The sequence below is a fragment of the Eptatretus burgeri genome, chromosome 3 (assembly GCF_056783735.1).
Source record: "Eptatretus burgeri isolate ZD-2024b chromosome 3, Ebu_testis_v1, whole genome shotgun sequence".
In the NCBI taxonomy this organism is placed as follows: domain Eukaryota; kingdom Metazoa; phylum Chordata; class Myxini; order Myxiniformes; family Myxinidae; genus Eptatretus; species Eptatretus burgeri.
Window position 1 is genome coordinate 137,431,543 of NC_140963.1, and position 22,141 is coordinate 137,453,683.

At 43.0% G+C, this 22,141-nt stretch overlaps 1 protein-coding gene across 1 annotated transcript in view; it reads right to left on the reverse strand.

Annotated features, from left to right (window-relative positions):
• The window catches only part of RNF213 (ring finger protein 213), a 645,256-nt gene extending 623,627 nt beyond the window's left edge, over positions 1-21,629 (reverse strand). The window contains exons 1-5 of the mRNA XM_085875807.1: positions 21,412-21,629; positions 21,240-21,304; positions 14,152-14,213; positions 11,481-11,698; positions 11,306-11,373 (exon numbers count right to left, since the gene is read on the reverse strand). Of these exons, the coding sequence (XP_085731933.1) occupies positions 11,306-11,373; positions 11,481-11,698; positions 14,152-14,213; positions 21,240-21,304; positions 21,412-21,615 (617 nt within the window). The 5' untranslated portion in view covers positions 21,616-21,629. The remainder of the gene's footprint in view (positions 1-11,305; positions 11,374-11,480; positions 11,699-14,151; positions 14,214-21,239; positions 21,305-21,411) is intronic.
• Between the last annotated feature and the right edge of the window lie 512 nt (positions 21,630-22,141).

A 22,141-nucleotide genomic window follows, 5' to 3' on the forward strand; every position in this document is an offset into this window, starting at 1 on the left:
GAAATATCTACCAAGTTTTCTGAAACTACGAGCAGTTTGTTCAGTACAGTTGTTCTTGAGATGATACGAGTATGGTTTCACTTTGCGAATGCTATGTTGATGCAAATTTTCATGTTCGTGACATGTTAAGCCTTTAATTTGCATCCAAGATGTCTGCCACAAAGGTGGGACCATGAAATGAAACAAAAAGCAACAGCACAAAATGCATTTTTGACCGACAATAGAATTGCAAAAGGACTTCCTCAAACACTATTTTGATGGGAATAAAATAGTGCAAGGCATATTAGATAAGGTCTGTCACATGTTCAGAAGTCGTGCATCAAGATTAACCCCATCACTATCTCCACCCACTTTACCCAGTCGCACCCAACTGTCCCTGGACTCTGTGTCCTTTTCTCCTAACAAGGTGGAGAGCTTGCTTTCAAACCTCGAGTCAGATTCTGCAACCGGTCCAGACGGCATCAGCCCACGTGTCCTCAAAGCCTGCTCTTCTGCTCTTGCTCACCCTCTCTCTGTTCTATTCACCCTCTCATTTGCCCAAGGTCATCTGCCATCTGCTTGGAAATCTGCTAACATCACTGCCCTGCATAAAAAGGTGCAAAAACAGATCCCTCTAACTACAGACCAATCAGCCTTCTCCCAATCATCAGCAAGGTGATGGAATCCATCATCGCTTCAGACATGAAATCCTTCCTCTTCTCCAATGGCTTGATTTCCAATCATCAATTTGGTTTCAGACCAGGTCACTCTACCCTGGATATGCTGCTTCTGCTCTCCCATCAATGGATGGAGGTCCTCAATGCCAGACAGGAAATCCGAGCCGTATCCCTGGACATATCACGTGCTTTTGACACAGTCTGGCACCCTGCCCTACTCACCAAACTCTCTTCCCATGGTATTCAAGGCCATCTCCACTCATGGCTTGCAGACTTCCTCTCCTGTCGCAGTCAACGTGTGGCCCTAAATGGAGTTCTTTCATCCACTCTTCCTGTTCAGGCTGGAGTTCCTCAAGGTGGCGTTCTGGGCCCTGTTCTTTTTCTGGTTTTCATCAATGATCTCTCGGACTCTCTGGAAAATCCTCTATTTCTCTTTGCCGACGACTCCACCCTCTGCCGTACCATCTGTCATCCCTCAGACCAGCAAGCAGCAGCTTCTTCGCTCACTGCAGATCTGGATAAAATCACAAACTGGTCCAACACGTGGAACATGTCTTTCAATCCAGACAAATCTCACACTCTCACTATGTCTCTTCGAAAGGACCGTTTTCAAAACCCCCCCATCCACTTTCTCAACAATCCTCTGGAAGAAGTCTTTTCTTTCAAGCTTCTGGGTCTCACTATCTGCCATGACCTTTCCTGGGAAAGTCACATTTCCAACCTCGCCTCAAAAGCCAGTCGCCGACTGGGAATCCTCCGTCGTGCTAAGTCCTTCCTCGGCCCTCTTGAGCTCCTGACCACTTACAAAGCTTTTGTCCGTAGCCTGATGGAGTACTGCTCTCCCCTCTGGGCTGGTGCTCCTGCCTCCCACCTTTCTCGGCCTCACGCTGTCGAAACCAGGGCATTTCAGATCATCGGCATCTCCCGCAATGAAGCTGAATCTTTGGGCCTCTCACTCAATCACCGCAGGTTGGTCGGTGGTCTTTCTGTCTTCTACCGACTCCTCTCCAGCCTTGCCCCCCCCTGCTCTCTCTGCGATTTGTCCCCACCACATTTCCACAGGGCGCTCAAGGTCCGCCAACAACCCCCTTCTGGTAAAACTACCAAAATCACGAATCACTGCTCATCTTCACTCTTTCATTCCTCTTTTTTCCCGCCTTTGGAATAAACTTCCTCACTCTATTCTTTCCCATTCTTCCCTCCAGGCTTTCAAAACAGGTTCACCACCACCTCTTATCTTCCCCCATCCAAATCCTTGATCTTTTCTACCCCCGATAATCGACCCAAGCCCACTTCCTTCATTTCTCCTGCTTTCCTTCCTGAAAGTCCCTGAAATGTCCATCTTCTCTTCGCCATGTTCCCCGTCCCATCCCCATCCCTCTCCCTTCCACAGTTCACCTAATGTGTCTGTTCCCCACTGTTTTGTCCCTTCCACTCCCGCCCCTCTTGTCTCATGCCTCCTTGCTGTGAGTTGTGTGTTCGCTCTCATACGAGCCTCGACCAAGGTATACAAAAAAAAAAAAAAAAAAAAAAACCTTCAGCTCTGTACCATTTGTACATTGTCCTATAGGACTCATTGCTGCACATCTTGCTGCTGATTCTGCACTTGCAGGCAGCTGTACATGGCAGGCCTGACTTTTTGCACTTGCAGCGAGTAGTCATGCACCTGGTTGGGCAGCCACAGCTTATCAGCTCCATACATGACATTGGAATAGGAGGAAGCAACATCAGGACTGGCATTAAAGATCTGGCTTCCAGCTTCCATCCCATGGTCTCAGGTAGGGGGTAGCTTGGGATACCACAAGTGGGTTTGGCTACACACCAATGCCTGGTAATGGGAGCGCTTGATGTGGTATGTCAAGGCATCACTTGTGGTTGGAAACATGTCCGTTGTGTGACCTTTGATGAACATACTCGCTCGTGTGTCGTTCATGACTGGCATTGTTCTGTGCCTCATACATTTTGCAAACAAACTCCTCGGCATCTTTGACTGCTTCTCTCCAGCATTGTCAGCACCCTCACCAAGATGCTTTCACAGATCATGGTGCTGCTGAAAAACTTTCCAGCTTCTCTTCTGAGTTTGTATCACACCCTGTCAGGGCATTAAATGCTGGAACTATCTCCAGGATAGCTGCGTCCATCTGCAGATGCTTATCAAGAGTGTGGATTGGAACATACTTTCTCTGCTCTGCTGTTCCAGCTTTGAGCCAAACATGGGAGCAGGACATATTGTTGTCGTGGGCTATCAGCAACACGAATACATCAGTGTCTCTTGCACCCACTACAATACTTGTTGCCTCACTGTTCATCTAGTAAAGAATGATTCGCGAGTCGGTTTCTTCATGACGGGCCTCCAGCTTCTCTGTATTGACTTGAGGACCAAATAATTTGACCCTTTCTTCATGGCTGAAGCTACCAGCAACCACAATTAGCTTGTTGTTGGGTGCCTTTAAGATTAACTGCTGTGATAGGAATTGTTCCAGCTCTGCTTTGTGTCCTGATGAGTAAGAAAATTTTCCCACTTGACCAGAAAAGGAACATCTCTGTTCTCTTTCAGCCTTCTGATGGACACAGACCCTTGGTTATGCCACTTTTGGGTACCACCCTTGATGGAAACCTCATAGTATCTGTCAAATACAACATCAATTCACTTGAACAGCATCCCACTGTGAAGGACAGCCTCGACAAATGCATCAGCCAAGTCTCCAAAGGTGGCAGCATTCTGGGGTTTTTCAATTGCTACAAGTGCTTTTCCATCGATTATCAAAGTTTGGTTTTCTTGAAGATCTGTTGCTTCAAGCACAGTGGGACAGGGAATTTCAGCAACAGGACTTGAGCGACGATTGCCTTGGATCCAGACTAAAGATCACCATTCATTTCTGCCAAAGCATGTAGGAATCGGGCAGCAGCACATGGTGGAGGACGCATGGAGATTTACAACCCGCCCAGCTTCATCGACCACGATGAGATGGAGAATCTCACGGAATGTTTTGACAATTATCATTGCACCACCTCAAGGATCTGTATTTTATCCACTAAACAAGGATAAAAAGGTAAGAAACTTGTTCTTTGGAAGAGTGTCTCTGAATTTGGTGTTTCTCTTGTCACAAGGCAAAAGCCTGTCGAGAACAAAAGCATTCAGCTGTTCTCATCCTTTCCTCTCAGCTGCCAGCAGGTCTTCTTCAATCTCCATTGTTGCCAAGTCTTTGCTCGCAACATTCTGCAAAGTTTGAGGCATGTCGCTAGAAAACATGTTGAAGCTCTTCAGTCATCATTACATGATCTTCATCTTTGTTGCCTTGTTTTTGTGTGCCTTTCCTGGATTCCTTGTGCATGAGGGTATCATCCGATCCAAGGCCAAACGTTTCTCTTGTTTCAAAGACCAGGTGAGATCTGAGACAGCCCATCTGCTCAGAGCTGAAGAAGTCTTTGTTAGCCCAATGATGTCTCTGCCCTTTTTGCCCGTCCCAATCAGCAATTCCTGACTGGTCAGGATCCACTTGGTTGAACTTTGTAATCCCACGTTCAATGACAAAGTTTCCGGCATAAAATTCATCCTTCACTTCTGGAGGAAGCTGGTGCATCTCATTGAGGTACGCTGTTCCCCAGTGAGCATCGTTTGTGTGGTTGTATCTCATGAAGAAAGGTAGCATGGCCTGGAAGGCATACAGGTGTAATTCCCATGTTCCATCTCTTTGAGCTCTGGTGAAGAGGAGAAAAATCTCAACCATATGAATGTAACTCCACCAGAACTTGAAGTTTGTGTTGTCATTGTCAGCAACATAGGCCTCCATGACATCCTGGAACTCTTGTGAAGCCAGCAGGGAGACAAGTTCATCTGCCTTTTCAGTAGAAGATCTCAGCTCTATTTCTTACCTCAGATGAGAGCTCTTGATTGTAAGTATTTCAAAACATCAGGAAGAAGAATTCTCCACATGGCCTGAAGAGTCAGCTTGTGTGTCTTCATTCGTCTTGCATATGACGTGTTCTGCTGTCTTGGACCCAAGTGTGTTGCTCTCAGTCAATACCTCCAGAATCCCAGATGATTGGACATGCTTGCCAATGACTGAGAAAGTTCAAATAATGTGTGCAGACCACAAAATCTGACAACCAGAAAACCCTGATACTCCTCCCTTAACCATTTGAGTTCCATCAGCTTGCAGTACAATGCTTAATCCACTGGAAGCACAACATGGTGCTGTCCAAACTTTCTTGCAACCTGCTTGCACCTCAGTACCACTGTATTCAGTGTGTCCAATTCATGGGCAGGGTCCTGGACAACAGGCATGTATCCAATGATGGTCATCGCAGGCAAGACTTTGCTGTGTGTCTGATTGAAGTGTGTCCATCCACACAAAGGCTCCAGTTGACAGCACTTGCAAAACTTCAGACTGCCGAGGAAGGTCTGCTGGAACCAGCACGTTCGTGGCTGCAGCTTGCCTTTGCAGAACATTTCAACGGCAGCCTTGATATGTGCCATTTGCCGGTAAATGAGGAACAGCAGGATCTATACCATAGCACTAGTTGTTTTAGTTCAGCAGTTGAGGCTGCATAAATTATCTTAACAACTGATCAATTCTGTGGATCACTTCATCTTTCTCTTGACTGAGCAGCATTTTGCAATGCAGAATGTCCTCCTCCACCAGTTGTCAGTTTTTCATGTTTCTTTTCCTGACAGATGATGCAGTTACTGAAGTCTGTCATTCTTTGATGCTTGAGACTAAACACTGCTTCCATTATCAGATCACCAGGTCATTAAGCTGCAACATGTGCAAAATGCGTACAAAACAGACACACACACACACACACACACACACACACACACACACACACACACACACACACACACACACACACACACACACACACACACACACACACACACACACACACAACGTTAAGTTACGTCTGCCATTATCTGTACATGCTTCTGTTCTGTTCAATTTATCCGTGGTACAGAAAACAAAAGCAAGCTATTATAACCTATACACACTTAAAAAGTAATTTGCTGTTGGTGTGAGTGCCACATTGCAACATTTTATACTTTTAAAAGCACTTACCACAGAAAATGACAAAATAACGCCGAGTTATTTCCTGCGTCCTGCGTATCAGAGTCCTGCGTATCAGAGTCCTGCGCCGGCAGCCATTTTCTTTCATTTAATTTTTCTTCACATCCCAAGCCGAATTTTTACTTGCATGCGATGGAAATAGGTGCAGCACACTTTAAAGTTTCAGCAAATTATGCATGCAAGCTTTACCTCAAATTTGCCATCATGGTCACAATTTTTGGAAATTTGCATTCGCCGAACAGAGTTAGAACGAAGCTTGATCAACAATTACAAACGATTCGGTGTCTAGTTCTCAGATAAAAGCGTATCTGGTTTAAGCTTCAAGAACTTCACTTTTCCTCGAAGGCTTCTTGATTGCGTCCTGTTTAAGCTCTTGTCCCATATCGACCTGTTCTCTGAAGCCTGACTGAATACATTTACTTCCCTTTATCCCCAAGCATCTTGTTCTCATCTTCCAGAAGCTTTGATTATAACTCAAATAAATTATTTTGTTATAATTTTTAAAAAGATTTTTAAAATAGTGAGTGCTGTTTCCTCGCTTTATACTCAGCATTTTGAGGATAGTTAAAAAACCATGGGTGGCAGATGTCTTAATAAATGTGCCCCGCTGACCGGTGACAGCGCCGACAGCTGACATTCCAGGAAGTAACATTCCCTCACGTCAACGACCGTGTTTGTCTAATGTCAAGTCTTGTGATGTCTGTTGTCTTTGTCTGCATATAAATGTATGTTGTGTGATTTATGTGCATGACTGCTGTTCCAGAGATGCCAACTTTTGGAAATCAGAATTAGGGAGGATTTGCAACCGACACCAAATAATGTGCGCGAAGCGCACATCTCTAGCGCGGAGCGCTCGACCCTTGCGGTGGGGTCCAGGGCCCGCCTTAGGGCCCTGGAAGCTCTGGGGTTCTAGACGCTCTCTAGTGCCCTCTGAGCCCTATTTTGGAGCATTTAACATGTTAAGAATTCCCACTTTTTGAACAAAAAAAGGGGAAAATTGTGCACTTTTTAATGTTACATGTATGTTAATATTAGTAAGTTAGGGGATAATCAAAGATTAACAAAAAGCACAAAAGAAGCAATATTTTTCTTACCTTACTGGCTGGTACTACTGCTGCTTGCTTTTTCCATGGCAGCTTTGCTGAGTGACAGCTGTGTGGCTCTTTTAGCCCTTCTGATTATGCCTTTGCTGTATTCTCTCTGGTAGCAAGGGGTGCGATGAGCTAGTTTTTCAATTAAGAGAGCTTCCAGGGTTTTGACACTCAAATTGGGACGAAATTCAGTATGATTCTTCCGTACAAGACTGAGTGCCCGCTCACATGATGCGTTCGAATGAGGAATGACCAAGATTCCCTTCATCACTTTGCTCAAATTAGGATACTTCTTGGCACCAGTGCAGGGATCTGTGAGCTGTGAAATCTGATGCCACTGCTCATCCACTCTCACTGTCTCAGTAGCAATTGTAGCTATGGAGGCGTCTGCCTGGTAGTGAGCGAATTCACTCTCAAGACTGTCTATGTCACTATCACCGCCACTGAACAGACAGGGGAATTTCTTGATGAAAAACTCCACACAGTCAAACCCCACTTCTTGGTGTAGCTTAACATCCAGCACCTGAGCATGCTTGGCTAATTCATCATCTAGCGGCCAGGTTTTGAAGATGTAATTGCAGGCTTTCACATAATATGAGCGAACTGCACTGAAGAAACCTTGGTTGTCTGACTCACTCAGAGTGAAGGTGGATTTCTTGAGACTCCTTTGTTCCCTTATATACAGTTTGGCATCGTTCCCAATCATGAGGTCCTCATCATTCTTCTGATGATTTCTGTCAGAGAAGGGTACATTTACCAGAGCAACCGATGACACCGATGGTTTCAAAAACCGTACGAAGATATCTTTCAGAAGACCATTCAATTCTCCGTGCAGGAGATGAATACAGGGTTCGTCTCTTTGGAGCAGAAGATTCCCCTTCTCAAAAAGCTTGTTAGCATATCGAAGGAAGAAACAATAGAGTTTTGTTTGTGGAGACAAGAACATCCTGTTGACACGTTTTTCTCTAGATTCCTGCACAGTGTTTGAGGAAGATGCGCTTTTAGTTGTCGAACTCGTAGTACACTTAGCCGCAGGGCGATCACACTTGCGTTTACTGCCAGCAGAAGAGGTCAGACTCGTAGTACCAGATCCAATTTTACGTTTGAGGAGAGAGCTTGAGGTAGGTGCAGCCAAGGAAGAAGACCTCTGATTCAAAGGTTTTGCTGAGCTTCTATCAAGTGATTTGGCAAAAGCAGAACTTAACTTGGGTCCTTCTTTGCCTGTAGATGGGACTATCACAGTCTTTCTCGACTCTGAAGGGATCTGCTTTGTAGATGAACGTGATGAAGGGCCGGTGATGCTACCTGCTCTCAGCATTGGTTTTGGTGCTGTCCCTGCTGTCTTCTTCGCAGCAGATACTGCAGTGGTAGTGGTGAATGCTGCTCCACTAGTGCTTGATCCTGCAGTGCCAGTACTGGCAGTAGATACAGTGCCGTCCTTCTTGCTCGTTGTTAGAGTCTTGGCTACAGTTGGTTGCATTTTTCTTCGTACTTCTTCTTTGAAGAAGAGGCGAAGTGGCTCCCACTGTTCAATCAGCCTGTCTAGGCACTGACCAAGGGACAGCCACCTTGTTGCGACATGCTTCAGAATCTTGTGTGTCGGGGCATCACAGAGTTCTTGCAGTGCTTTCACTCCTTTGACGCGTTTACTACTTTTGTCCAAGTAGTAGTAAATATCGATGAGAAAGTCATCTAATTCAATGGGTAAGGCCTGAGCCGCCTTCTTGGCCGTATTGTGCATCATATGGCAAGGGCATCCCATGATGTAGCACTCTGGATTTTGTTTGTAGATATAAGCAGCGACTCCTTTGTGCTTGCCCACCATGACAGAGGCATTATCAGCACAAAAGGAAACACAATTTCCCCACGGAATTTTCCTGTCACTGAACTCATGATCAAGCAGTTTGAAAATGTTTTCTCCAGTGGAATCTTGTTTGCACGCAGGCAAACTTAGCAAACCTTGCTTCACAATCCCAGCACTGTTGTCATAGTACGAAATCAGGACAGGATATAGCTGGGCCTCACCACTGTCATTGCTACCGTCTGTAGCTAGGCTAAATGGAGCTAGTCTAGCAATATCGGCAATAGATGAAGCAGTAACATTTGACAACTCACCAATTATTGCTGAAGTTTTTGTTCTTGCACATCCATACTTTGAAGCAACTTTTGAATCTGGAAACATCTTTTGAAATAGAGGTCCAGCATGATCTGAGACTGATATGGGCAAGTTATGTTCCACAATAAATCCACTAAAGAGAAGTTCCGCTCGGGTAACATCCTCTTCCTCGCTTGTTTGCTGAAATAATTCAGAAGTGTACCGGTACTCGTGCTCGAAGATCTCTCCTTTGCAATGTCTGTGTGCCGTTTGCTTCCAACGTGCTTCCGAATATCATCGCGACCTCCGTGCTCAACTGAAATATCAACGCTGCATACTGTACAATACGCATGATGAATTCCTCTTTCAGACTTTCGAATACACGGGTATTGGAGACTGTATTCGGTCTTGTACTTCTGAGACCATTTCTTGGTCTTCGTAAGCTTCTTTTCTGCCATTTCGTAATCAACATCGAGGGCTTGAAGCATCGGTAACTTCGAAGTCGATGTTCCACAGCTGCAGCGCGACTCGTAGAACTCTAGCGGCTGTTAAACACCGCACGGTGGTCGCGACCGCCGGGCTGGTACGGGGCCCAGCTGCATGCAGTGAGCGTATCGCATGCATATACAGTGTGCATACATACCGCATGCACTGAATTGCACACATACCGCATGCACTAAATCTCAGTGCATGATCGCATAAGCGAGATCCAGACCCAATGTTTCGCTGCTCCTCATTTGAATTTGCAATTTTTTACGTACAATTTGGTAGCAGCGAACGTTATGGAGTTACCACATGCTATACGTAGCAGACGATGCTTTTCATTCAATTCTCATACTAGTACATTCTGATTAGTGAACAGTGCAAAAATATCAAAATTTCGGGAGGATAAGGATAGTGATCGCAAGGGCGGGAGTTTGGGTGAATTTTCGGAAGCCTCCCGATGAAATCGGGAGGGTTGGCATTGCTGCTGTTCCACAAACCTTAGAAACAGCAGGAGAAGAAAATGACATCGAAAAATTGTGATATTATATTCAGTGATACCATGGTGAAAGTTGTGATTTCCATTTTTATGTCATCTCTACATCTCAGTGGAGATGACCCAATAAAGCCAGTCTCGAAGTCTGTCCGCCCGTCCGTACGTCCATCGGTCCGTCCACAATCAAACCGAGTGGAGACAAATAACCAAGAGTGGAATGGATAGAGGTCGATGAGACGTGCACAACGATATAACTTTCAAGGTCGTCCAAGGTCGAGGTCAAGGTCACGAGGCTGTCAAAGTTGCGAAAATCGTCGATTTCAAATCGTATCTCCTCCCTCATTTCTCAAGAGAGACCAAATGTTATTAGTGATTCAGATACTATGGACTATTATCGAGAACAACACGAGCCATTTTTTTGAAATTTGATCTCGTTCTGATTTTATAGCCCTTCAAACGAGAGTCGTCAGCGCGCACACGCAAAACCTTTACATGACTCAACGACGCATCTGTTCTCGTGCGTGGTGTCACGTGATGAGCCGTGACGCGGCGGACGAAATATTTTTTATACAATCATAAAACGTCTCTTTTGCACCGGAATTTTTAGAGAACTGTAAAGCGTGTTCTAAAACCCTCAAAAATGTAAACATTAATCTCCCAGACCTCAACAGTTAGCATTCCCTCGAGGAGACAATTCTAAGCTTCATCCCATGCCTGCCAGAATCCGCGGCATCTCGGCACCCACACCCACCCACCCAACGCATTCGATGCATTTCCCTCATTGAAGGTGAATTTCAGGTCGAATTCGCTTTATTTCAGTGTCGATCAACCTTATGCAGTGCGAAAGGTGGAAACATAATTGAATTTGAAGTTAAAATCAGCGCGGGAGACCTTGTTGAGGTTTCCGGCGCACCACGAGGCGGATAAAAACTATTCGGTACCATTTCACAATGCCGCAAATCGTCGTGGAACCCCAGGTATCACATAAATTAGCATTAAAGCACGCCTGCTGTTGTCAGGATCACTTATTCAGAAAAGTGTCTCCTTCATCATTTATTTGAAGTGACTGACTGTTCTGGCGATCTGCATTCTACGACTAGATCCACGAGCCATGGAATCGATTTTAGATTCCCCTAATTTGATTTTGCTTCTGTCGACCTCTGGCAGAGATGACTGGCACTCCCGCTCGGGAGTATTTTTCTTCAGAGTAATCAATGTTGTAACCAATGAATAAAATATCCCAACATTCACTCACAATACTCTCAAGTCTATGCTCCAAAGGAAGATAACTCATCCACATAAAGATTTTATCTATCTTGTGATGGGCCAACCAGCACCAGTATCAGCGGAATTGCTCTGTAGTCCATACATTCCAATAAGACACTGCAAAAAGAACTACCTCCATTCACACATACCTTGAAGACTCTTTCGGTTTCTTCATTTCAGGCAATTGGCTTTCTTTCTTCAACTGTTTCTTTCGTTTCTGCAGCACAAAGCAAACAAACAAAAGCAAATTATTCATTATGTTTTCATTGAGCTGATTTTTTGAAAAAAACAAAAATAAAAAAACAAACCACATTTGGGTTGTACCTTGCCAAGTGATTTGGTTTTGTCCTCTTCACACTCATTCGCTTGTGCAGGTTCGTGAGCATCCTCTGACTGTAAGTTCAACGAGCCCGATGCACATGTGGAGGGCTCAGAAGGTGCAGTGTCTGTACCCAAGGCAACACAGTGTTCCACAGACTGGAGACTTTGCCCTTGCTCAAGTTCACTCGGTGAATGTAGCTGTGCCATGCTATCATGAGTGTCTGGAATAAAAGGACATGGTGGTTAAAAAAGTATCCCTAGAATCAGCTTGCGTGATCCTGCAACATAAATCAAACCAAAAGATTATACGATGCCATTAGTATTGCCTAGTACAGTGCTATTCAAAGTGGTGGTACGCGGACCGGTGCTGGTACGCCAGTCATTGACTGCCAGTCCGCGGCAAGTTTCCAGTTTCCTATTATCATAATATATAACATGTAATGTATACAATGAAAATGTATACAATCTTGAAAAATAATATATTTAAGCCGACAAATTCGAAATACGAGATATCTCTATCTCTATCTCTATATATGATACAAAAAAATATATGTATATATATTTATAATACAAAATATATATTAAAAAAATGTGTCAACTTTTATTATATTTTAATATTTTTCCGGTATAAATTAATATTACTACGAATGTTCAAACAATATTTTCTCGGATCATAAACAAATAATAATATGGCAAAAATATGGTACCGGTCTCTGGCACATTGGAAAAAAAACCTGTTGGTCCACCACATCAGATAGTTTGAGAAGCACTGGCCGAGTAGACAGGCTACATGAGATTGCCAAACCTACGTCACTTCCACGAAAAAACGTATTAAATTAACATTTCCCTGACTGCAAAATGCAAGAAATTCACATCAACAATTAAATAAAGCCCATACCCACTGTTTACTATCGTTTTGTGTGCACCAACTAATGTAAGAAAACAGTGATCTTCATGTATATAGCAAAAGCTTAAATGACAATGTATAATGTTCATGTCATGATTATTTTTGCTGTGGATGTGAATAGTACTTTTCGGAGAGATGCAAGCTAAATGTTGCCAGAAGGTGGTATTTCACAAAACCTAAACTGTTTGGCCTGGCGGGGGTATGACTAACGAGTACCGTTCTAGTTTGAAAAATATTTTCTTTTTCATAAGGGTGTTTTTGCATTGAACACATAGTTTTAGTTTCCATATATATCAGAGTAGAAGAGTGCAAAATGTCTCTAACATTTTCACAGCAGTGCAGGCTTTCCATTCTGCTTCAAAAACAACACACACGAGGTCACTGTGGAGCAATGATAATGTAGCGTGGGCCCAATGGGCTAGTCTCAATTAGCGATCCCCCATATGACTAACCCCATCTCTCCAAAAGGACCATTTGGCAAAACCTCCCATCTACTCCCTGAACAAACCACTTGAAGACATTGTCACTCACACTTTGTGATTTCACCATCAGTCATGATCATTCTTGGGCAGACCATATTTCCAAGATAACCTCCAAAGCCAGCCTCCGACTGGGTTTCCATCATCGTGCAAGGTCTTTCCTTCGCCTGTCTGAACTTTTGACAACCTACAAGCACTTTATTCACAGCTTGATGGAGTACTGCTCTCCCATTTGGGCTAGCACCCCTGCAATACACCTTGCCCTTCTTGATTCTGTGGAAAGCAAGGCCCTCAATATCATTGGGATCGTCTGTTACTAATCTGAGTGTCGAGGCCTGTTACTTTCACATCTCACACAAGTTGGTGGCCTCTCTGCCTACCACCTCCCTTTTGGTCTTGCACCCTCTGCCCTATTTTCACTCTATCACTCCCAGGTTTATGGAGGGTGCACATGGTCTGCCAATTTCCCTCTTTTTGTTGAGCCTCAAAAATCCAGGATCACTGCTCACCTCCACTCATTTAATGCTCTTTTTTTCTCACCTGTACAACCAACTTCCCCAGTCTAGTCATTCTCATCTTCCCTCCAGTGCTTCAATACAGTTGTTCAACACTACCTCAATTCTTCTCCATCCATACTTATTATCTCTTCTTCCCCAAATGACCCATTCCAGCTCTCTCTCTGCTAGTTGATAAAACAGGATGAAGAAAGAACATTGGACCACAAAGCGAAAACAAAAATAAGAGAAAAACAAAGATAGAAAAGAGAAGAAAAGAGCAACAAAGACACACACATACAACAAGAGGCGGTAAGCAAAAGCATTCTTTGATTGCATATGTGAAGCAATCATGAGCAAGAGATGTGAAGAGAGAGAGGACATAGAGGAAGAGAAGAGAAGAGAAGAGAAGAGGAGAGGAGAGGAGAGGGAAACAAAGATCGCAAGAGATGAAGATAGGAAAATAGGGATATCAAGGATTCCTTCAGCTTATTGATATCCGATTCAATGACAATCTGAACAATCAGTTGGGCCACGAGACAGACAGACAGAGAGAGAGAGGAAGAGAGAGAGAGAGAGAGAGAGAGAGAGAGAGACAGAGACAGAGACAGAGACAGAGACAGAGAAATATTACTCTTCATTACATCAGAAAAGTCCAGGTCAAGTTTGAATCCTTCTCACAATGATAGTGATACAGTATTCATAGATTTGTAAAACCTTCCACAAGCTGTTTTATCACGAAACATCCTTCATCATCTTTGGCTTTTGTCAATGTCTGCTGCTATCGTTCTCACCCTCCGTTCCACTTGGCCCAACAGGCAAAGATGTCCTGAGAATGCTGAACGAATCTGCAGTGCTGTGAAAAGAGGACAAAATTACACAAAAGCAACGGAAGGTTACATGAGTGCAAAATCGAACAAAAGGAATGAAAGTTGTACAAGTTGCAGCAACATTTTGAACCATACATTTCCAGCAGGTGAAGAGAAGACAAAAGGAGCAATGCCCACACATATGGTTAGTTGCTAAGTAATTCCACTGCCAGTACCAGATGTACCACTCCAGCTTTTATGTTCTCCCATCACAGCCAAATTAAGCACAGTGAAAAAAAGGTTTGAGAGTACTTTCGAGATTTACGTCACCAAGAGGGCAGAGCTATCGCTCCCACGATGCTTCGGCCAGGAAAGTTCAAAATATTTTTTCATTCTTCATTAATCTAGGCTAATCCAGATATAGAAAATTACCATTATTTTAGGAGCTGATGGCAAATTTGAGGAAAAGTTGGCAAATGGTCATATCTTCTGTTTTGGGGGTGCTGAATCCATTTCTGCCACAACAAAGTTTGCATCTGTCACAGTTAACCCAAAAAGGAAATATCTACCAAGTTATCTGAAACTACTGGCAGTTTGTTCAGTACAGTTGTTCTTGAGATGATACGAGTATGGTTTCACTTTGCGATTGCTATGTTGCAGCAAATTTTCATGTTCGTGACATGTTAAGCCTTTGATTTGCATCCAAGATGTCTGCCACAAAGGTAGGACTATGAAATGAAACAATAAGCAACAGCACAAAATGCATTTTTGACCGACAATAGAATTGCAAAAGGACTTCCTCAAAAACTATTTTGATGGGAATAAGATAGTGCAAGGCATATTAGATAAGGTCTGTCACATGTTCAGAAGTCATGCTTTAAAGGTCCCATGACACCCAAAAGTACTGAAATTTCATATATATATATATATATATATATATATATATATATATATATATATATATATATATATATATATATATATATATATATATATATATATATATATGTCCTATAGGAGTTTGTCATTGTGATTTCAGATCTGACAATGTTTTTTCACAATACTCATTCTGTAAAATGTAAAATTAAAAAAACAAACCTCTTCGTGAACGCCCCTAAAAATTATACTGAAAGGGGCGTAACCCACATGACATCAACTGCAGTTTGACAAAGGCTGCACATAAATTACTCGGGTTGGTGGTCTACGTGATTCTATTGGCTTTCCGTGCGTTTCCACATTCGATTGGTCGACTCAATTGCTTCGTTCATTTATGCTTTAAAAAAAATAGAACATTTGGTTTTGAATAATGGATGACATGGACTTTCATTTATCTGGTAACGACAGTGAGTGTGAGAGAAATGAAGGATTTTGGTCTGAATCACATGGAGAATTGTCGGATAACAGTCGCGGGAGTTGAAGTTCAGGCAGCTGGAAATGAAATAAGGCCTTTGCCGTTCGAGCCCGAAGCAGGACAAACAGAGGAAAATGGCGATGAAATTCCCGGAGTTAATTATGATCGGGAGGACATCGAAGTAAGACTTGGCAATAACAACTGGTTAGACAAAATCCTATTCGTAATTCAATAATGTAAATTCGACTTGCATACTGCTCGATATCAGAAATATTTTAGTAAGGTGACGTGACCAGCGCAGCGCAGTGGACATGTTTCTCCGCGGCGAATAAATCACAAGCAAGGCCAGCCCATGTCATCGGCCGTGTCTCTCTGCGCATAAAAGGAAGCAACCTCGCTGTCCGGATACGATGAAAACTTGTGTGCAGAACACACCTTGTGACACAATTGTCTAGAGTAGTCCGATAAATCTGACGTTCTGTTGCATTTTTATTTATTTTATTCCTACTGTCATCATATAGCACCAGTAGAAAACAATGAAGAAAAGAGAATAATAAAAGAAAGCTACAGCACGTCAGATTTATCGGACAAGTCGGACGGACGATGGATTTATCGGACTAGTCGAGACTCGAGAGCAGTGTTTCTCAACCAGGGTTCCGCAAGAGGTCGCTCGGGGTTCCGCGAGAAACAGTAATAAATAGGCTAATGTATTTTTGAGTAGTTTTTGTTTGATTTAATATTCGTAATTTTACTATACACGTATGGCATATTGTTGGAAACTCCTTGGTTATTATAATAGAGGCTTCAACCTCTAATATTATTTACAATTATAACAATCATAGGGAATGTATTTAACGATGTCTATATGGCACCAGTGTGAAACCGCCCTCACTGGTTAGTGGACGTCCTGTATGCGGCGGATTCGTGTCTCATTGAGTGACTGACTCAAGTACGGGACGCATGCACGCTGTCCATCTATCTTCTCTGTGCTTCCCAGAGCGAAGTCTCTGTCTCTGTCTCTGTCTCTGTCTCTGTCTCTGTCTCTGTCTCTGTCTCTGTCTCTGTCTCTGTCTCTGTCTCTGTCTCTGTCTCTGTCTCTGTCTCTGTCTCTCTCTCTCTCTCTCTCTCTCTCGGTTAGTTCTTCTGTTTACCTTTATTGCTTCAGCTTTATTTGTTTAAGTTTTGTTTATCAAGTGACATGAGGTTTTTTTTATCAAGTTTTTTTTTGTGAATTAAAACCTCGGTGTGAGGTCTCATAAACGAGCAGTATGTTTTTTTTTCATTGCCAATAAATTTGACAAAAAGGGGGTCATTTTTTCCTTAAACCAGGTATCCGAAAAAAATATATTATATTTACCACGTGAACTACGATAAAAATATAAAAGCTAGATATTAATAATGGTATATAATAATATATATGCAGGGGTTCCCTGAGACATGAAAACTATTTCAAGGGTTCCACAAGGGTAAAAAGGTTGAGAAACGCTGCTCTCGAGATCTCGAGTCAATCCACTCTGTGCGAGTTTCTGCATGTGACGTCAACGCTGCGGTTCGCTGAAATCAACCTTTTTCAGGGGCGGGGCATAGCAAGTTGTGAAAAGCACCAAAAATGATCGAAATATTGGTCTAATTATCCCATTTTAGATTGATAAAAAACATGGGTGATTTCTTCACTCGGAAGGTCAAGTTAATATATGAATAACCAGAAACTTTTGGGTGTCATGGGACTTTGAAGATTAACCTACAGCTCTGTACCATTTGTACATTGTCCTATAGGACTCATTGCTGCACATCTTGCTGCTGATTCTGCACTTGCAGGCAGCTGTACATGACAGGCGTAATTTTTGCACTTTCAGCGAGTAGTCATGCACCTGGTTGGGCAGCCACAGCTGATCAGCTCCATACATGAAATTGGAATAAGAGGAAGCAACATCATGACTGGCATTAAAGATCTGGCTTCCAGCTTCCATCCCATGGTCTCAGGTAGGGGGTAGCTTGGGATACCACAAGTGGGTTTGGCTACACACCAATGCCTGGTAATGGGAGCGCTTGATGTGGTATGTCAAGGCATCACTAGTGGTTGGAAACATGTCCGTTGTGTGACCTTTGATGAACATACTCGCTCGTGTGTCGCTCATGACTGGCATTGTTCTGTGCCTCATACATTTTGCAAACAAACTCCTCGACATCTTTTACTGCTTCTCTCCAGCATTGGCAGCACCCTCACCAAGATGCTTTAGCAGATCATGGTGCTGCTGAAAAGTTTTCCAGCTTCTCTTCTTAGTTTGTATCACACCCTGTCAGGGCATTAAATGCTGGAACTATCTCCACGACAGCTGCGTCCATCTGCAGATGCTTATCAAGAGTGTGGATTGGAACATACTTTCTCTGCTCTGCTGTTCCAGCTTTGAGCCAAACATGGGAGCAGGACATAGTGTTGTAGTGGGCTATCAGCAACACGAATACATCAGTGTCTCTTGCATCCACGACAATACTTGTTGCCTCACTGTTCATGCAGTAAAGAATTATTCGCATGTCGGTTTCTTCATGACGGGCCTCCAGCTTCTTTGTATTGACTTGAGGATCAAATAATTTGACCCTTTCTTCATGGCTGAAGCCACCAGCAACCACAATTAGCTTATTGTTGGGTGCCTTTAAGATTAACTGCTGTGATAGGAATTGTTCCAGCTCTGCTTTGTGTCTTGATGAGTAAGAAAATTTTCCAACTTGACCACAAAAGGAACATCTCTTGTCTCCATCAGCTATCTGATGGACACAGACCCTTGGTGATGCCACTTTTGGGTACCACCCTTGATGGAAACCTCATAGTATCTGTCAAATACAACATCAATTCACTTGAACAGCATCCCACTGTGAAGGACAGCCTCGACAAATGCATCAGCCAAGTCTCCAAAGGTAGCAGCATTCTGGGGTTTTCCAATTGCTACAAGTGCTTATCCATCACTTTATCAAAGTTGGGTTTTCTTGAAGATATGTTGCTTCAAGCACAGTGGGACAGGGAATTTCAGCAACAGGACTTGAGCGACGATTGCCTTGGATCCAGACTAAAGATCACCATTCATTTCTGCCAAAGCATGTAGGAATCGGGCAGCAGCACATGGTGGAGGACGCATGGAGATTTACAACCCGCCCAGCTTCATCGACCACGATGAGATGGAGAATCTCACGGTATGTTTTGGCAATTATCATTGCACCACCTCAAGGATCTGTATTTTATCCACCAAACAATGATAAAAAGGTAAGAAACTTGTTCTTTGGAAGAGTGTCTCTGAATTTGGTGTTTCTCTTGTCACAAGGCAAAAGCCTGTCAATAACAAAAGCATTCAGCTGTTCTCATCCTTTCCTCTCAGCTGCCAGCAGATCTTCTTCAATCTCCTTTGTTGCCAAGTCTTTGCTCGCAATATTCTGCAAAGTTTAAGGCATGTCGCTGGAAAACATGTTGAAGCTCTTCACTCATCATTAGATGGTCTTCATCTTTGTTGTCTTGCTTTTGTGTGCCTTTCCTGGATTCCTTGTGCATGAGGGTATCATCTGATCCAAGGCCAAACGTTCCTCTTGTTTCAAAGACCAGGTGAGATCTGAGACAGTCCATCTGCTCAGAGCTGAAGAAGTCTTTGTTAGCCAATGATGTCTCTGCCCTTTTTGCCCATTCCAATCAGCCATTCCTGATTGGTCAGGATCCACTTGGTTGAACTGTGGAGTCCAACGTTTCATGACAAAGTTTCCGGCATAAAATTCAGCCTTCACTTCTGGAGGAAGCTGGTGCATCTCATTGAGGTCGGCTGTTCTCCAGCGAGCATAGTTTGTGTGGTTGTATCTCATGAAGAAAAGTAGCATGGCCTGGAAGGCATACAGGTATAATTCCCTTGTTCCATCTCTTTGAGCTCTGGTGAAGAGGAGAAAAATCTCAACCATATGAATGTAACTCTACCAGAACTTGAAGTTTGGGTTGTCATTGTCAGCAACATAGGCCTCCATGACATCCTGGAACTCTTGTGAAGGCAGCAGGAAGACAAGTTGATCTGCCTTTTCAGTAGAAGATCTCAGCTCTATTTCTTACCTCAGATGAGAGCTCTTGATTGTAAGTATTTCAAAACATCAGGAAGAAGAATTCTCCACATGGCCTGAAGAGTTAGCTTGTGTGTTCTCATTTGTCTTGCATATGACGTGCTCTGCTGTCTTGGGCCCAAGTGTGTTGCTCTCAGTTCATACCTCCAGAATTCCAGATGATTGGACATGCTTGCCAATGACTGAGAAAGTTCAAATAATGTGTGCAGACCACAAAATCTGACAATCAGAAAACCCTGATACTCCTCCCTTAACCATTTGAGTTCCATCAGCTTGCAGTACAATGCTTAATCCACTGGAAGCACAACATGGTGCTGTCCAAACTTTCTTGCAATTTGCTTGCACCTCAGTACCACTGTATTCCGTGTGTCCAATTCATGGACAGAGTCCTGGACAACAGGCATGTATCCAATGATGGTCATTTCAGGCAATACTTTGCTGTGTGTCTGATTGAAGTGTGTCCATCCACACAAAGGCTCCAGTCGACAGCACTTGCAAAACTTCAGACTGCTGAGGAAGGTCTGCTGGGACCAGCACCTTCATGGCTGCAGCTTGCCTTTGCAGAACATTTCAACGGCAGCCTTGATATGTGCCATTTGCCGGTAAATGAGGAATAGCAGGATCTATACCATAGCACCAGTTGTTTTAGCTCAGCAGTTGAGGCTGCATAAATTCTCTTAATAACTGATCGATTCTGTGGATCATTTAATCTTTCTCTTGACTGAGAAGCATTTTGCAATGCAGAATTTCCTCCTCCAACAGTTGTCAGTTTTTCATGTTTCTTTTCCTGACAGATGATGCAGTTACTGAAGTCTGTCATTCTTTGATGCTTGAGACTAAACACTGCTTCCATTATCAGATCACCAGGTCATTAAGCTGCAACATGTGCAAAATGCGTAAAAAACACGCGCACGCACGCCATTAAGTTACGTCTGCCATAATCTGCATATGCTTCTGTTCTGTTCGATTTATACGTGGTACAGCAAACAAAAGCAAGCTATTATAACCTATACACACTTAAAAAGTAATTTGCTGTTGGTGTGAGTGCCACATTGCAACATTTTATACTTTTAAAAGCACTTACCACAGAAAATGACAAAATAACACCGAGTTTTAGTATCAGAGTCTTGCGCCGGCAGCCATTTTCCTTCATTTAATTTTTCTGCACATCCCAAGCCGAATTTTTTACTTGCATGCGATGGAAATAGGTGCAGCACACTTTTAAGTTTCAGTAAACCGTGTTTGTCTAATGTAAAGTCTTGTGTTGTCTGTCGTCTTTGTCTGAAAATGATTGTGTGTTGTGTGATTTTTGTGCGTGACTGCTATTCCACAAACCTTAGAAACAGCAGGAAAAGAAAATGACATTGAAAAATTGTGATATTCAGTGATACCATGGTGAAAGTTGTGATTTCCATTTTTCTTCAGAGTAATCAATGTTGTAATGAATGAATAAAATATTCCAACATTCACTCATAAGACTCTCAAGTCTGTGCTCCAAAGGAAGATAACTCATCCACATAAAGATTTTGTCAATCTTGTGATAGGCCAGCCAGCACCAATTTCAGCGGAATTGCTCTGTGGTCCATACATTCCAATAAGACACTGCAAAAAGAACGACCTCCATCACACTTACCTTGTATACTCTTTCGGTTTCTTCATTTCAGGGAATTGACTTTTCTTCAACTGTTTTTTTCGTTTCTGCAGCAAAAAGGAAACAAACAAAAGCAAATTATTCATTATGTTTACATTGAGATGATTTTTTGAACAAATAACAATAAAAAAAACAAACCACATTTGGATTGTACCTTGCCAAGTGATTTGGTTTTGTCCTCCACACACTCATTCGCTTGTGCAGGTTCATGAGCATCCTCTGACTTCAAGTTCAACGAGCCCGGCGCACATGTGGAGGGCTCAGAAGGTGCAGTGTCTGTATCCTCGGCAACACAGTGTTCCCCAGACTGGAGATTTTGCCCTTGCTCAAGTTCACTCAGTAAATGTGGCTGTGCCATGCTATCTTGAGTGTCTGGAATCAAAGGACCTGGTGGTTAATTACTCGTCAACTCTTGAGAAGTATCCCTGGAATCAGCGTGTCTGATCCTCTGACATAAATCAAAGCAAAAGATTATACGATGCCATTAGTGTTGCCGAGTGGACAGGCTTCATGAGATTGCCAAACCTACGTCACTTCCACAAAACATGTATTAAACTAGAGGGGGAGCACTCGGAGTGCAAAACTTCCGCCGCCAATACTGCTCTGTCACTCAAGTCAACCTGATATCCTATTCATTCAATTTGACGTGAACAGTGCTCACAGAGTTATAGTTTGCAATTTTCCCTTTTACTTTTAACTTTTACATACTCAATTCATTCGTCATAACGAGATTCCTTGAGACAGAAATTTATTTTACGTGGTTATATCCACCTGAAGTTCCAAAATCAGCCGCAATTATAATTTTGGCATGTTTTTTGTTGGAAATCACTTATAACATGTAGAAATGCAAAAAAAAAAATCGCAATTTTGTTGAAAAAAAAGTA